This window comes from Ziziphus jujuba, chromosome 10 (assembly GCF_031755915.1).
Source record: "Ziziphus jujuba cultivar Dongzao chromosome 10, ASM3175591v1".
Taxonomy (NCBI): domain Eukaryota; kingdom Viridiplantae; phylum Streptophyta; class Magnoliopsida; order Rosales; family Rhamnaceae; genus Ziziphus; species Ziziphus jujuba.
Window position 1 is genome coordinate 7,632,929 of NC_083388.1, and position 18,064 is coordinate 7,650,992.

The 18,064-nt window shown below is 33.6% G+C and overlaps 2 protein-coding genes across 4 annotated transcripts; both read right to left on the reverse strand.

Annotated features, from left to right (window-relative positions):
- Positions 1-112: 112 nt before the first annotated feature.
- Positions 113-4,110, reverse strand: LOC107430536 (zinc finger CCCH domain-containing protein 49). The gene is made up of 4 exons (XM_016041378.4): positions 3,793-4,110; positions 3,248-3,517; positions 2,063-2,286; positions 113-1,183 (listed from the first exon to the last, which is right to left on the reverse strand). Exons 1-4 carry the CDS (start codon positions 3,895-3,897, stop codon positions 262-264), a joined length of 1,521 nt encoding a protein of 506 aa, XP_015896864.2. The 5' UTR covers positions 3,898-4,110; the 3' UTR covers positions 113-261.
- A 1,804-nt stretch (positions 4,111-5,914) lies between these two features.
- LOC132799279 (zinc finger CCCH domain-containing protein 40-like) lies at positions 5,915-8,576 on the reverse strand. Of its 3 annotated transcripts, none has more exons than XR_009634431.1 (3): positions 8,067-8,576; positions 7,760-7,983; positions 5,915-6,834 (listed from the first exon to the last, which is right to left on the reverse strand). XR_009634431.1 is itself a non-coding variant. In XM_060811858.1 (3 exons), the coding sequence occupies exons 1-3, from the start codon at positions 8,198-8,200 to the stop codon at positions 6,669-6,671; spliced, it is 405 nt and encodes a 134-aa protein (XP_060667841.1). In that variant the 5' UTR covers positions 8,201-8,573; the 3' UTR covers positions 5,915-6,668. The 3 variants fall into 3 exon arrangements, 1 of the variants encoding a protein (XP_060667841.1); XR_009634430.1 differs by having other exon boundaries at positions 8,220-8,573; XM_060811858.1 differs by having other exon boundaries at positions 8,186-8,573.
- Between the last annotated feature and the right edge of the window lie 9,488 nt (positions 8,577-18,064).

Below are 18,064 nucleotides of genomic sequence, written 5' to 3' on the forward strand. Positions count from 1 at the left end.
CAACTTTGACCAAAATTTTGGTACCTCTAGCTTTACCCATAATCATTCCATGTCATTGGGATCTTTGGGTCCAATGTTAAATCGACATTGATTTAAACAAATAAGAAATGCGTGATTTTAATACTCCCTGAATACTTGAATGATCTGCAGAAAGTCCAGTAAACATTTTCAAATTCATATTACAAGGCCAGTTTGAGTCGAGTAATAATCAAGTAAGTCGATTTTATAACCAAAATTGAAAACAATACAAGAGGATAGGTTTCATTGCTGAGATGAAGCTGCTGTAGGAGCAGATGCAGATGGTGTAGACCCAGGAGGAGCAGATTCAGATGTTGTAGACCCTGGAGCAGACCCAGATGATGCAGGTGTAGAACCTGAGGGTGCAGGTGCAGGCCCTTGTGTCGCAGAATGCTGGTACTGCTGGTTCATCGGCGGTGGTTGTGATGTGGGCATTGCGGAATGATATGGAGGGTACTGCTGATAAGGTGGTGGCGGTGGAGGCATGTATCCATATGGAGGATAATATTGCTGGTGGTATTGCCCATGTGGTGGTGGCATAGCTTGAAATGCATAATGCTGTTGCTGCTTTTCCAGTCCAGATTTGTTCTCACCTGATCCTGACGGCCCATTGGGAGCCCCATCTTGCGAGGTAACAAGGGCACCCATTCTTTGAGGGTCCATTGATGGATAATAAGCCCTCTCCTGCTGAGGTGGAGGAGGGATGTTATAGTACTGCATGGATGTGCCTTGGTCATGTGTACTGGCCGGGTGCAATTGGTTTTGCTGCTGGGATATGACAGCTCGAGGCAACAACCCACTATGAGCTACCGCCTGCTGTCTTGCTTCATCCGAACTATCTGCCTCTGGTCTGGGTGCTTGTGGTCTACCCCACATAAGCTTCAACCTCAATCCCTTTATTACTAGTTTATTTGACAGCTCTTCAGCAGCTTTTTCTGCCCCTTCTCTGGTTGTGTAGGTTACAAAAGCACAGGCTCGTTGTAGAACCATCCTAACAGACTCGATCTCACCATGAGCATAAAAGTGATCCCTTAAATCTTGCTCACTGATTCTGGCATCAAGCCCTCCCACATAAAGGGTTTTTATGCTCTCATCCTCGGGAGGTTCCAAAGAGGGCATCTCTCCAGCCTTGTTAAGTAGCTTGAGTGCCACTGGATCATTGACTCTGCACATATTTAAGGGGGAATTGGTAAATATAGCAATCTTTCTAAAATTCAAGAATTGTGTATGATGCATGGGAAAAGATAAAAAGGGCATAATTACATGGATGCAAGCCTGTTGACAACTGACAAGAGGCAACAGGGTTGGGAATGATTAATTTAAAATTGGTATACATTAACATATTCAAAACATGTCTTGATATTCAGTCAGGTTTTTCATCTGAGACTGGATTTCTCAAAGGAGCAAAGGTGATATATTTGAAAGATTGTTCAAGTCCATGAAATATGATTTGACAGTTAATTGGTTATGTCAGCAGGCAAAATCCACTCAGCACATCCTCTTCAACAAAACAATTAAATCTTAATAACAATACTAACACCTAAATTCTTTTTCTTTTCATTCTCTTCATTTGGGGCCAGGGGAAAAGGTTGGGTCAAATATCTACCAGCCAAAGTCAAGCCAGACCAGGCTCTTCTATCCTCACTCTTAGATTTGCATTTGGAATGACAACAAAAGACAAAGTTTAACTTCACGGTAACTTCCAGGATAGGAATATTGACTCTCAAGTCAGAAAAAATACATGTACCTTAGTTGCCTAATTTATAAAAAATAAAAACATGAAACACAGTTGCCTTTTTTCGCTTTGGATAAGAAAAAAAGATACAGTATAAAAAAAAATAAAAAAAAAAGATTTATGCAGAGAGTCAGAACAATGTAATTTAATAACAAAATCATATAGGTCATATTATATGTTTATATAAGGATAGAGATTATGTAGAAAGACACAACAGAGACAGGGGGAGAGGGAGAGGGAGGAATCAGAAAAGAACAGAAAAATTAATTACCAAACTTAAAATTGAAAATTATCAGCCAGTGGACGTACCCATAGTAACGATCTTTAATATTTTGCTGTGACAACTCCCCAGTTATGGGCATCTCATGCCTGTAAGGACACTCAGCACCTCTTGTACATTCACCCCGGATGTAGAAACTGCAAACATGTGCACGGTTCCTTTTATAATATGGTACTGTCCTTTGAAGCTTCAGAATAGTGTCATTTGAGCGAACCTTCCCGTAAGAAGATTCATAATCTATACCAGCTCTAGCCTGCGTTGACCATTATATTGTTTAGCAACACAGAAGAGACATGAGAAGGTGCCAATGTGAAAGCAGTCATATAAATGAAAATTAAATATTCCAAAAAATAACACAATAAATTACATTCCACATGGTTCTCTCTCATCAAAATAAGGATACTGATTTGACCACGAATTTAAATTTTAAATGCAAAATATCAAATATCTTATGTTCTGAAATGCAATAAACCAGAAGACCACAAATCAGTAAAGGGCTTTACTAAACTTCTAAAAGGCAAATGAGGATGATCTTTAACAAACAAAATGGACAAGGATAATTTTTTAATACAATAAACACATCAAAGGAAGACAGTGCATACATATATATATATACACACACATTAAAAAAAAAAAAAAAAAAAAAAAAAGTCACATTTTAATTCCACTTGTCGAGAAAGTTCCGATGTTATTCAAGAGAACAGCTTAGTCTACAATTGAAACTGGAAGCAAATGCAGCAAAACTTGGACCATTAAGCTAGAGGACCTCAAACTTATCACTATTAACTCATATCAGTTAGTCGAGGAGATCAGCAGGTTAACAGAGACCATGTTGGAAGTACTTAAAAAAGCAGGTCAAACGGAAAATCACAGGATATAATAAAAAATAGCAAGCAATCAACAAAAGCAGCAATCAAGCATGACGAAGATAGAAGAGAAATACTAAGTCAGACAAGGCAAACCGATAACAAAAATTTTACGACCAACAGGGAGGGTCTAAACCAGTAATAGAATTGAAAAACAATTCTCTAACACAAATTTGATATCCATAAAACAAAATGAAACAGGATGAAGTTGCTAAGACATAGAAGAAAATATAGTAGGAGTTTAGAATAGCAAAATACAGCCAATTCATCACACACCAAAGCCAGATTATTCAGAAAGGTAAAACCCAAAAGTAGTTTGATTTATTTGAGGGGAAAAAAAAGTCTTACCCTGCGGTCATGCTCCTCGGCGAAATACTCTCTATTGACATCACTCTTGGGAATAGTATCATTAGAATTGATGGACAGAGCGGTGTCTCGAACTTGCACTGGCAGTCCATATTCCAAATCCAGAAGGCAAACTTGGCAGACATTTTTCAACTTACTGCAAGTCTGACAAATCTCTGTTTTCTTATATCTTGCATCACGACCAGGCCTCCATCTGAAAACCGTGAACGGCCTTGTACAAATCTTGCACTCCTTGTCATAATCCGCTTTTGTCTGTGCATTTACAAATATATACAATAAACAATACCATTACCAAAAAAAAAAAAAAAAAAAAAGCTTCTCGTAAAAACTGAAACTGAGCGAAAAATTACAGCTACTTCTAAAAATATATTTTGTATAGCAATTCTACTACTCATAAATAACGACGAAACGGTATCTAAAATCTAAAGGAAAAAGGAATTACATGAAAACCCTATATACAAAACATTTAGAAGCAGTAAAATCAATATTCTACGAGATTATTGAAAGGCAATAGACAAAAAGTATACCATGCGAACGTAAGGGTTGTCGCCGAGGCAAGACTCGCAGATTATGGGAAAGTCGGAGCGTTCCCAACCATCGGCTTCAAGATCTCTAAGCAACCTGTGCGCCATGCGTGTTTGTGACCTAACCCTAATATCCCTTTGCAGTCTCTGGAGAGAATTAGAGGGACTATTTTTGTTAATATGTAGCACAGATTTCGGAATCTTATTGGATATCAATTTGAATTTGCGCAAGAGATTTCAGAGACATGCAAGAGGGGAGGACGTCGGGATGAAGAGAGAGGGTTTGCGCCTTTGCGGAGTCTCAGAATTTGGGGAAACATTTTTTTTTTTTTTTTTTTCGGCCTTTCCAAAACTCAGAAACGGGTATTACTTCGGGTCACAGGTCAAGTCGAACCGATTTCAAGCCCATCCAACGGTCTTGGGCTGCAACTGTTTTCTGAGTTGGTCTCTCTTTTTTTTTTTTTTTTTAAATAAATACAATAAAACAAAATACATCTTAAGTATATTTGGTTTATGTAATAAACATAGAAATAGAATTTCCATCTTATAGATTTTATTTTTTTTATATTTGATAAGTTTTTAAATTTGATAATAGTTATTCTATAGAAATAGATATGTCTTAATTTAAAAGAATAGTAATTTTTTATTAAAATCTCAGAATTTTTATTTTATATTTTAATTTGGATAAACTTTAAAATATCTTTATCACATTTAAATTTAAATTGATTATCACATTCTAAAAATATATAAATAAATATAAAATTTAATTTTTAATTAATTTTTACCAAATTTAAATTTTTTAGAAAAATAAAATATTTATAAAATCTAAACCTTAATTTTAAATCAATATTTTTACCAAATATATCAATAGGAATTATCAATCCTTTTTCTATTTTTTATTTTCTATTTCTATAAATAACTATTCCTATTTTTAAAAAAATATGTATTTTGTATACTAAAGGTAGCCTAAATTTCTTTTTCTTTTTCTTTTGAGTGACAAACAAGGATAATTTTATATTTATTAAATTTATAATTATAAAATGTTATTAATTTATTTAATAATAAATAATTATATCGGATATTATATTATTTAATTTTAGTATTTAATTTAGAATTTTATTGAAATTTTTTATCTATCTAATATTATTGGACAAATAATTATATACTTTTAATTAGAAGACATTATTAGTTTATCTAATAATAAATAATTATATCAAATATTATATCATTTTATTTAAAATTTTAATAAAATTTTTGATCTATCTGGCATTGATGGACAAATAAATATATACATTTTTTTTTTTATGATTCAGTGGCCTCTTCTTTAATTAATGAAATTGGATAATATTAAAAACTATGGTGACCAGTTGATCCTTTATTCAAGCGTTACAACTTGGATTCCCCATGAGTTATGAGTTGGGAAAAGCTTACTTCTTTAAAATGCTTGTTATATTAGAAAAAAAATTTCAGCATCACGAGGGCTTACAATAGCCACCCAAAAAGTCGCTCATCTGTTTAGAAAGCCCTTTTTTTTTTTTTTTAATCTAATTATATGTAATTTGTTTATTTTTAATAATTATTAGTATTAAAAAATGGTAGTTAAAATTTGTTAGGTATTTTAATTAATTATAAATTTTAAATATATTTCAATTAATTATAAATTTAAAAACATAAACATTAAATTGATATAACTTCAAATTATTTTAGTTGTTTATTTTTATTTATTTTTTTATTTCCTTCAGGTTTACAATTATTTGATGTGTTTAACAAATTATAATTATCACTAATTATCACTAACATTTGAAATAAATAAATTACACGAACCGATTTGTGCCTTTTATATGAATTTTTTTTTTTTTTAGTTTTGTATTTATAAATAGTATTGATTCTGTAATCATATCAAAATAATCATTATGGTTTTAATTATTTAAATGAACAAATGCCTCATATTTAAAAAAAATAACTTATTTGAAATAATTGTTGCAATTACATTAGAAATATTTGTTTTATTTTAATTAAAGATATAACAAAAACTATAAATTTTATAATTAATTCGGATATGTTGTATCACAATTAAAATACATGTATACATGTGAAATAATAAATTAGCAATAACACGAAAAAGTGAGAGAAGACTTTTGTATTGAATTTATTTTTTCATTTATTTATGTTGAATCCACATTGAATTTAATTGAATGACAATATGGTAACAAGTCCTAAAAAAAGCAAGTAAAATTTTGTGTAAATTGTGTTTTGGTTTTGGAGAAAGTTGACAAACAAGTGTTACATGGGAAAGTGGAAGGTCAGACCCAACCTGATGTTATTTTAGATCCTGGAGGAGCAGATCCTGATGGTGCAGACACTGAGGCTGTGATGGTGGCATTGCAGAGTGATAAGGAGGGTACTAGTGGTGAGGTGGTAGCGGAGCCATATATTGAGGATAACATTGCCTTCGGTCTTGCCCCTGTAGTGGAAGGATAGCTTGAAATGCATAATGCTGTTGTAGCAGATTCTCCGTCCCACTGAGACCCCCCTCTTGCAAATTAACAGAGGCACCCATTCTTTGAGGGTCCATTGATGGATAATAGGCACTCTCCTGCTGAGATAGAGGAGGGATGTTGTAGTATTGAATCGATGTGCCTTGGTAATGAGTTCCACCCGGTTGCAATTGGCTTTGCTGCTGAGATATGACACCCCGAGACAACAACCCGCTATGAGCTACTTCCTGCTGTTGGTGCCTGTGGTCTACCCCACGAAAGCTTCAACCTCAAACCCTTTATTACCAGTTTATTTGACAGCTCTTCAGCAGCTTTTTCTGCCCGTTCTCTGGTTGTGTAGGTTACAAAAGCACAGGCTCGTTGTAACACCATCTTAACAGACTAGATCTCTCCGTAAGCATAAAAGTGATCCCTTAAATCTTGGTCAGTGATGCTGGCATTAACCCCACCCACATAGAGGGTTTTTATGCTCTTATCATCAGGAGGTTCCAAAGAAGACATATCTCCAGCCTTGTTAAGTAACTTAAGCGCCACTGGATCATTGACTCTGCATATATTTAAGGGGGAATTAAGTACATCTTGCAATGTTTCTAAAATTCATGAATTATGTATGCTGCATGGAAAAAGATGTGAAAGGGCATAATTACATGGATGCATGTCTATTGACAAGAGGCACTGGGGTTATGAATGATTAATTTTGAAATTGGTACACATTAACATATAGAAAACATGTTTCATATTCAATCACAATTTTCTTCTAAAAGTGCACAGCTAAAACAGAGCAATGGTTAAATATTTGAAAGATTGTTCAAATTCATAAAATATGATTGACAGTAAATTGGTTATGTCAGCAGGCAAATGTCCACTCAGTGCGGCCTCTTCAATGAAAAGGACGAAAAAGATTCAAGCTTTGCAACGATACTAACGACCTAAACTCTTTTTCCTTTTCTTTCTTTTCGTTTGGGGCAAGGGATGGAGTTAAATGACTACCAGCCAAACTCAAGTTAGACCAGGCTCGTTCATTCCGACACTCACGGAGGATAACATAAGCTGTTTGCCTTCGGAATGACAGCCTCACAAAAGACAAAGTTTAACTTCGCAGACCAGTGATAAAATGTCAAATTTACACATTTGGAATATTAACCATCAAGCATGAATGAAAATACATGTACCTCTGCTGCCTAATGGATAAAAATAAAAACATGCTGTTTATATATATATATATATATATATATATAATTTTTTTTTTTTCAGATAAGAAACATATATACAGTTAAAGATGCTTCATGCAGACAGTCAGACCCATGAAAATTAGTAACAAAATCATATAGGGCATGTCATATATTTATGCAAACATAAATACAGAGATTATATAAAGAGACAGAGAGAAAGTGGGGGAGGGAGAAATCAGAAGAGGAAGTAAAAGTTAATTATCAACTCAAAAAGTGAAAATTGTCAACCAGTGGACATACCCGTAGTAACGATCTTCAATATTTTGCTTTGACAACTCCCCAGTTATGGGCATCTCGTGCCTGTAAGGACACTCATCACCTCTTGTGCATGCACCACGGATGTAGAAACCGCAAATATGTGCACGGTTCCTTTTATAATATGGTTCTGTTCTTTGAAGCTTCAGAATAGTATCATTTGCGCGAACCTTCCCATAAGATGATTCATAATCTATACCGGCTCCAGCCTGCACTGAGCATCTTATCAGTTAGAGAGAAAGCGAGAGAGAGAGAGGGGTAGAAAGCCTATCTTTGATGAGAAGAATCTCACCCTGAAGATTAAGGATAGTTCTTTCGGAAATTCTATTGGAAATAGAAATTGGGCTAACTTCTGGAAAATTAAGCTTGGTATTAAATTGTTTTTCTACACAAGGAATACAAGCTTCTAACCTGCATCTGAAGCATTGTATCCGGATCTGTTTACCTGGATAAAAATGACAAATAAAACATTCAACTGAGAGTGTGCCACGCTTTTGCCATTGATATTGACATTCCAAGCCTGCAACAAGAGATTCAAAATTATCAATTTTTATATTTCTTTCCATAAAATTAATATTTTTCTGAAAAATATCAAGAAGTTCTTCCTCTTGTTCTGGTAAATATTCATCTGGAATATCTTCTAGATATTCTTCTACTATGCTGTAAATTGACCACACACTTTCTTCTGAAAGCATATCATCATCTGTCTTAAGGAGATTAAGATTAAAGCATTCTATTGCTTTAGCTTCTTTTGTCCTGGCATTAGTCTTTGTAGGACAATCTCGAACTAGATGGGCTATACTATTGCAAACAAAGCATTCAAGTTTATTTTTATAAACTCGGTCTGGATCATGTCTTCGAACATGTCTGTTTTTATCTAGGGTTTTTTTGAAAAGTAGCCACCCCGTAATATGATTTTTGAAGATTAGCAATTTTTTTTTTTAAAAGAAAAACTAGCCACCTTAGAACAAAAATACCTTTGATAAAATTAAAAATTACGCAATAGTTTTTTTTTTTTACCTTTTCCTTCTTCCTCTACACAGCCGTTCATGTAAGGGTTTATCTAACAGGCCACTCTTTATATCTCATCTCCTCTCACTCTCATTTTTTTGTATTTTCTCATATCTGAAACTAAACTCAGGTAAAATTTTTATCTTTTTTCTTATTAGATGAAACTAAAAAAATATGTGTTTTTTTTCTTTTTTCTCTTTCTCTTTTTTCTTGTATTTTTTGTTAATTTTGTAATTTTTAAACTTTTTATTTAATATGGGTATGCAAGAAATTAATTTATAAGCTGTTATATTGTTATATGTGAGTTTAAAGATACTTAGGTGGCATATAATTTGACAAAGGGGGAAAATTTGTGTAAAACAGAAAAAAATTACGAAAAACAGTAAAAATGGAGGAAATTTGGCAAAAAAGATGAACTTCTGCCATTTTCCTCCAGTTTGTTAGTTTTCGCAAGTTTTCCGCTAATTTTTTGCCAATTTTCCACCAGTTTTCCGTCAGATTTCCACCAGTAGGAAAAAACTATATTTGGCAGAAAATAAAAACAGAATCAACTTTTTTAATACAGTTAATATGTTTGTTTAGTACTATTCCAATTTTTATATATTTATTGATTTAGTTTAACGTTATTCATTTAATTTTGTAGTAAAACGAAAGATGATGATATTGTAATTGCGGTTTTATACAATGGAACATTGGTATAAAATGATGGTGGTAATTGGAAATATTGAAATGGTAAAAATATAATGGTTTCCGTTGGCAAGAGATGCACAAAATCAAAGTTAGAGGATGAGATTTTCAATTCTATTAAGATAGCTCGAAATGAATATTTGCTAAAGTTAAAATGGATATATAGATGATGTGTAGAAAAGTTAGATCCTGCAGAAATACGTTGTGATAGGGATGTGAAATGCTTTCTTCAAGAAGTGAGGAATGGAGGGATGACAATGATGCGGCCTCCAATGTATGTTGAGGTGATTTCAAAAGTTGAACATGTATGTAGAAATGTTCATCAAACAACCTTTGCTTCGGATAGTGGGAGTAATCTTCATTCTTTTTCTTGTCCTCCAATTGGCGTTTGTCTACCACAAGTTTTCGGTACTGAACCTATTCAGGTTACATCTCAGGAAATTATGGTTCAAGAAACTCAGTTTAGAGATCAAGTTGATGTTCGTGGGGCCTGGACATCATTTAACATCCACGAAGGAGTTGATGTTGGAGGTGACTATGCTGAACGGTTGCCTAACGATGAGGAGTATGAGCAGTTGCATAATATTGATCATGATGAGAATTACAATGCAGCAAGGGATGATGTAGATTTTGATCATGAGTTGCCGGACAATGATAATGATATGCATCCTGAAATGAACAATGAAGGAGTTGATGATGTTAGGGTTCATCGTGCTACAAGTGACCACATATCATTGAGCAACAGAAGTGGTTCTATGGCCATATTTTCGTCAAAGTTCACTGGCTGTGAGAGCATAGTAATTGGACAATTATTTCGCAACAAACGTGACTTACAGAATAAACTGAGTATCTATTGCATGCGAGAAAATAAGGAGTTTAAGGTGACACGGTCAACTACACAACGGTATGAGGTTGTATGCTTGGAAAATACTTGTAAATGGCCACTACGAGCAACCACATTTAAAAATGGAGAAATATTTGTTGTGAGAATTTTTGATAATATACACAGTTGCTCTTTATATATTGTGCATCGAGAACATAAGCAGGCCAATAGCAGGGTTATCGGGCAATGTATCAAATCTAAATATGAAGGTATTGCATGTGTTTACAAACCCAAATAAATTCAACATGATTTTTTGCTAAAATATGGGGTGAATATAAGCTACAACAAAGCATGGAGAAGTAAAGAGTATGCACTTAACAGTGTTAGAGGATCTCCAGAGGAGAATTTTGCTAAGTTGCCTGCCTACCGTTATGAGTTAGTGTCGAAGAACCCTGGGACTGTTACACGTATCAAAACAGACGATAATAACAATTTTGTATATTTCTTTATGGCTATTGGAGCAAGCATTAGGGGATTTAAATCCCACATAAGACCCGTATTGGCTGTTGATGCAACTACATTGAAAGGAAAATACAAAAGGTACATATATATTGCACCGGGCGTGGATGGCAATAAGCAAATATATCCTTTGGCTTTCGGCATTGGAGATGGAGAGAACGAGCAAGCATATACATGGTTTTTCCAAAACCTTAAGGATGCCATCGGAGATTTTCTAGATTTGGTGTTTGTGAGTGATAAACACCCCTCTATTGAAAGGGCATTATGCAAAGTTTTTCCTAATGCATACCATGTGTTGTACACGTACCATATAAGCAGAAATATTAAAGCAAATGGACATGCGAAAGATGAAACAATAATACAATGTTTCATGCTCGCAGCTAGTGCATATTTGGTTGAAGATTTTGAGTTTTATATGGGGCAAATTGAGGCAAAAAATTGTAGGGCTGCCCAGTACATTCGATCATGTGACCCTACAAGGTGGGCACGTTCTCTTTGTCCATGTAGAAGGTACACTATCATGACCACCAATATTGCAGAAAGCTTGAATGATATTTTGCTAGATGCTAGAGAGATGCCAATAGTAGCATTAATTGAGCACATACGGGATTTACTGCAAAGGTGATTTTATGAACGACGTACTGCAGGTGCAAAATTGACGAAGCCTGTGACTAACCATATGGAAGAGCAACTCAAACTACGAAATTTGGAGTCCATCGGACTACGTGTGAAAGCTATTAATATGCATGAATTTCTTGTGGAAGGTGGGAGTTTGAGGGGTACAGTCAATCTCCAATCAAAAACATGCTCATGCAAAGTCTTCAATCTTGATCAATATCCTTGGATCATTGTATTGCCGCTTGCAGAGACCGCAAAATTTCTCCTTATGGCATGTGTTCTCATTACTACACCGCGGATGCATATCGTGCAGCTTATGCTGAGTCCATTTACCTTGTGTTAGATGAAAAACAATGGCATATCCTGGATGAAGTGGCAAGTTGTATTTTTCTTCCACCAAGATGGATACGTAGGAGAGCTGGTAGGCCGAGGATGCAACGCATGCCATCTGAAGGTGAAGATGTTATTGGACGTAGATGTAGCTGATGCGGTGGTTTTGGACATTATAGGCAGAGATGTACGAATCCATTGTCTTATGCTTTGAATTAGAAAGTTTTAATTTAGTGTTATGGTTTAATATGTTTTGATAATTATTTCATATCTTGAATATTATATTTTCTACTCCACGGTGGAAGATTTATTAGCAATCTTTTTTTTTTTTAATTTAATCCCAAATAAAAAGATGCTTTCTGGAGTTGATTTTAAATCTTTAGTTTATATATCATTTTATGAAACATCCAAATGATTTTGAAAAGAAAAACAAATATATATCATTTTTTCATTTCTTTATAATGGTTATTGATTTTAAATGTCAATACATTTATTTTTAATTCCATCTTCATCTTATATAATATTTGTCTCCACTCTCAATTTTTTTACCCCACTATTAACTTAATAATCTATTAGAAATTGATTTTCCAAGTGGAGGAAATTAGTTTCTGATAGGATTAAAAATTATTCAACGATTTCCGCTTGGAGGAAATTTTTTCCAACAGGGAGGAAAACGATTTCCGCTTGGAGGAAAAATTTTCCACCTAGCGGAAATTTATCCAGAGGCTTCAATTGATCTCCATATAGGATTTCTGACTGGAGGAAAGTTTTTCCTCCAGGAGGAAAATTTTTCCGCCTAGAGGAAATATTTTCTGACAAGTGGAAATTTTTTTAGAATTTGCAATTGAGCTCGTAAGACGTTTGTGCATAACGGAATTCTAATAAATAAACATGGCACATTTTCTATAAGGTCAATTAGTTATCCTTACATCAATAACACATCGTTATCTTTGTTAAATGAACATTATAAGCCACCATTATCTTTACAATTAAAAGTCTAATATAATAGAGAATATGCATCTATAAACATGACAAGAGGAAAGAAAAATGCATCACCACCCAGTCATATGCTTAGTTCTTTGTTGTAAGCCTCATATGCATACTTCTTCCTAAAGAACTCCATGTCATCTTGTGTGAATATCACTGGTAATCTAGCATGTAAAAACTCGATGGTCTTGAGTGTAAACATGCCACAGTCACCACTACCAAAAAACAATTATTATAACATATATTAGTATTATTAGAACCATATTCAATAGTTAATATTTATTTAACAAACATGTAAGTGTTAAGGGGCTTTACCCGTTACTTTGCTGAGGGGAATTTTGTGCCAATTCACATGTAAACACATTAATGGAGTCTACAAGATCCGTCCGTTTCTCATAAGGTGTCATCATTGTCTTGATACTGTGCGGTCATGAAAGCGTCGATTATCTCCGAGTTAGTGACCTTTCGCTTTTCGCCAAAATACATGTCACTAATATGCGAAGAGATGTTAACCCGCCTATTGGCTTCGTAACCAAACCGTAGACCTGCAATTATGGTGAAGTCTCTCCGTGTAAATCTAGCATCACGCCCTCCAAAATTGAATACCATAGAATCCTTGTCGTCGCAAACACACTGCCCATACAACATGCTGTTCACTATACAGCTCTGACAATTTTTATAAATACGTGCTAAGGAAATTTATAGATTCTAGCTTCTATGAAAGAATAAAAGGCATCAAATACTTAAATAATAATACAAAAGCAATCAGCTTGTCATAGACGTTTCCAACATGAGCAAAGAATGAACAGAAATAATAATAATAATAATAAGAAGAAGAAGAAGAAGTAAACCAACTCCATACAAGCAAAATAAAAAATAAAAAGTAACCGACAGATTATTATTATCAGTGTGAGTTAAATAAACACTGAGGTAGGAAAAGACCTAAATTCATTGAAACTAGAATAAAAAATCTAAATCTGTTAGAGCTAAAATGACTATATTTTAAATTTTCTATTAATATGAGAGGAAAAAAAAGAAAGAAAAATAATTCAAAGTCATAAATTTTCACATCTTCGGTTAATACTCTCTGATTTCATTAAGATGAGAACAAAGTAATAAGCTAAAAGAATTATATGTATCAATAACTATTCTTATATACTATTACAAAAAAGTACTTTACTCTGATACTTTAATTAAGGTTCGGTTTCACAAGCAATTGATTTTCAAATATTCTACGATCCTTTCATCAAATTTCCCCCAAAAAATAAAAATATTAATAAAAAGAAAAAAGCTTTTGTGGACCATGGTCCATAGATAATATAACACGTGGCTTAGAGTGCATCAGAAAAAATAATTAGGTGAAAAAATTGCAAGTTTAAAAAAGAGATTGACAGGGTCTAATACAGCTCCACTCAATGAGTTTACTCATTATTCTCTCGATGTGTCTTAGTATGAGACCTGGACAGAGGAGGCATTGTCATGATTAACTCATAATACTCTAATTTCATTTTGCTGAATTCATGTACTGCTATTTCATCTTAATGATATTGACGAATTTCATGTAAAAAAAATGAAAAAAGAAAAGACATCATGCCCACATGTGGATAGAACAAATTGCTTGTACCAGAATGTAAGCAACTTAAAGGTCACATACATTAGATTTGATTAAAAGAATTATATCTAGATTAATAGTTTCATGAGTTGTCTAATTTGTTCCTTCCTTGATCATATTCCCAACAACCAAATGATTAGAGCTTCCAAAATATTTTCCATGTGTTAGCATATTTTATTTCAAAAAAAAGTTGTGACTCCTTATAAGTTTGTGTTTCCTAATGACTTTTTCCTCCTACTGGTTGATGTTTAAGTTTTAGTAGAAGATATTTTTAAGTCTAAAATTGGTTTCAAAACCCTACTGTTAAAGTTTCTGTCCTTTCAACATTTAGCATTTTGATCCAATAAAGTTTCTAAGTTCTAAGATAGTGCCAATCATGAGGACCCTACTGATCAACAGCCATAAATTAAACCAAACCTTTGCAAAAACTAAGAAAAATACAAAATTTAGGATGTTGTATAATTTATTTAAATTATGGTCTCAAACTCAAAACAATAGTTTTTCTACATATATATATATATATGTGTACACACATGGACAAAAACAAGCTTTCATTCCAATGCCAAATTGTATATTGTTTGCTTTGTACTTTTATTTGTGAAAGATAAGGGAGTAAAAAGAAAAAAGGTTGGGTTATTAACAAAGAAATGTAAATTCAATCTAACCACCCAGTGCAGGATATATGACCATCTAGACCAAACCACCTCTTTTCCAGCAGAAAATTGACCAGGGAATAAGACAATCTCTTGCTAAAACCAGAAAATGACCCCAAGGTAGAAGGTGATCTTTTATTAGATTCACTCACTCAAAAATATCATCATCAAGAATTAAATCCAAACTGCAAGTTATATTTCATTTCCTTAAGTGGTTTGATCAAATGCAGGGTACATGAAACAAAAGATGAGACAAAATAATGGGATTATAATTTGGAAAACTAATGAATCACTGAAAGAAATTCTAGATGCAATAACAAGATTTTAGATGATGCATTTCGTTATCAAGTCAACAAGACAATAGCTCAAAGTCCATAATACCACTAGCCAGAAACCATTAGATTCTTTAACAAGGAACCAAAAAAATAAATAAATAAATAACAATAAATTAAAATTTGTCATTGAGATGTGGACATTAGATAAATGGGGAAGTGCGTGAACAAATCAAACTTATTGAATATTGTATTATTTATCCACATCCTGATTCATAATAAGAAAAACACTATTCCAATTTTCAATCTTTTTTTTTTTTCTCCTTCTTGAATCACATTCCATTTTTCAATCTGCTTTCCGAAATTTACATATTTAAATTGTAAACGTAACATTACCTATCTACACTGCAACATTCAATAACTTTTCAAACACTTGGCAACAAAAAAAAGAAAATAGAGGAACGGAGGAAAATAAATAAATAAATAAAACAGAGGAGTTCTGAAATGGAGAGAGTTCCTTTCAAAGTTACTGCTCCATTTCTAGTAACATTTTTTTTTTTTTTTATGGATGAATATGAAAATGGGATTAAATTGTTTCCACATAACATTTAGATATTTCCAAAGAGACTAGCTCTTCATTGACTCAATATTGACAAAAGTTTAGAAATCAAGAAAAGAAAGTAAGCAAAAGAAAATCTAGAAAACAAAGAAAGCAAAGGTTTATAATTATTTTGGCAACCTCTTAAAAAATTGAAAAAACAAAAAATGTTACTCAGATGCATAATACGTATTACACCCAACCATATTAACAATAACAAACACAATACCAAAAGCGAGACCTATCGACTCAAGGTTTAAGTTATGCCAATTGCCTACCTCTCTATCTTTTCCTTGGAAGATTCATCTTGGTTGGACGACGGTGGTGCGACGAAGACGACAACGATGCGACAAAGACGACAGTGGCGAACGAGAGGTCGGACCAGAGCGATCAACGACAACGATGGTGTATCTTTCCTCTACCTCTGGGTGGTGACAGTGATCGAGCTTTTGAAAAGGGAAAGTAGAAAGAAACCCTAACTGTCAAAAGGGAAAGTTGAAAGAAGCCCTATGTCACAAGGGAAAGTAATAAGAAAATGAAAAGCAACCAAAAAAAAAATTAAATGAATAAAAAAACACATGCGTTTTGATAGAGAAAAGAAAAAAATATCTTCATTAAGGGTATTTTCATCCAGAAATGTAAAAAGTGGGTTAGTTTTAAAAAAAAAAAAGAAAAAAATTGCTATTTTTCAATAATGGATTAATGGGGTGGCTATTTATCTAAACGGGGCTTGCGAGCATTCGCACTTTGTCTGATCCCATAAGTCTTTCTTTGGGCTTTCCACTGAGGCCTTCTGGGCTGTTGACGTTGCTTTATGGGCTTTTTATCACACGTCTGTGGAGTGAATATCTGTTTGCAAAAGGGTTTTTTCGAAAAATAGCCACTTTACAACTTCATTTTAGAAAAATAGCAAAAAAAAATTTTTTTTTTTAAAAATAACCACCTTTTAGTACATCAGGACCAAAATACCCTTTTGTACTTTTTTTTTGGTCTATTTTCTCTACCGAAATGCAACTTTGTTTTAGTTTGTTGTTTTTGGTTTTTTTTTTTTTCCTCCATTCCCTTTTCCTTTCAAAACAGAACTAGGGCATAAAAACAAAGCTTTCCCTTTCCCTTTAGAAACACACCAGTAGCGCCATTTTCACTTCAAGCAAAAAACACACCAGCAGCGCTATTTTCCCTTTCCCTTTAGAAGCACACCAGCAGCGCCATTTTCCCTTTCCCTTTAGAAGCACACTAGCAGCTCCATTTTCACTTCAAGCAAAAAATACACCAACAGCGCCATTTTCACTTCAAGCAAAAAACACACCAGCAGAGCCATTCTACCCATTCGCTGGTGTCATAGAAGAACCAGTTTGTTGAGACGGTGAGCTCACTCTTTGATTTTTTCAATTTTTTTTTTAATTTGTTCCGACGGTTCTCCTTCTGTTTGGTGGCTCAGTTCTACCAAAGCCAAATTAGTGAATTCTTTGCATCTTCGGGATGTTTTTCTCATCATCCAAACATAGTATTAGGTTTGTCTTTGTTCAATTTTGTTTTAATTTTTAGCTTTCAAATTTGGTGACTAGCTTGCTTAAAATTTGAAAGGTGCTTCGTAAGATTTTTTATTCATATATTACGAGAAAAAAACTTATTTATTATTTTTTTTGGAAATTTCTTCAAAAATCAATGCTCCAGATGAATGTGATAGTGAGTCAGTGACACTGTTGTGGATAACCTTAACCTGAGATATTATGAAATTTTGGTTATTGGCTAGATTTGGGCTTTTTAGAAATGTTTTTCAACTGTTCAATCTCCAAATTAAGAAGCCAGTCTCTGTATAAGTGCTGGTGGTGATATATTCTCGGATGTCTGATTTATGTTAATCTTAATACCAATTCCCATCCGGCTTGGTTTCGAACGACATACATTGCAAAAAGCGTTAGGTAGGTTGAACTTTTAGATTCCATATTCAAATCAATCTCTCTTTTATTTGTGTGCAGTGGAATACATGCAAGCATTCTTGAGATGCACATTTGTTTTGCAAACAAAAGCAGAAAGTTAAAAGAGCTATCTTTCATTTTTTGCCTGTTTGGTCTTGTTTGAATAATCCTGGGTTATTACTGAATGAGGATCGTGGTAGTTGATAATTGGTAGTTATATATAGTTTGGCAAACCGACGAAGAAACATAGAAAGAAGA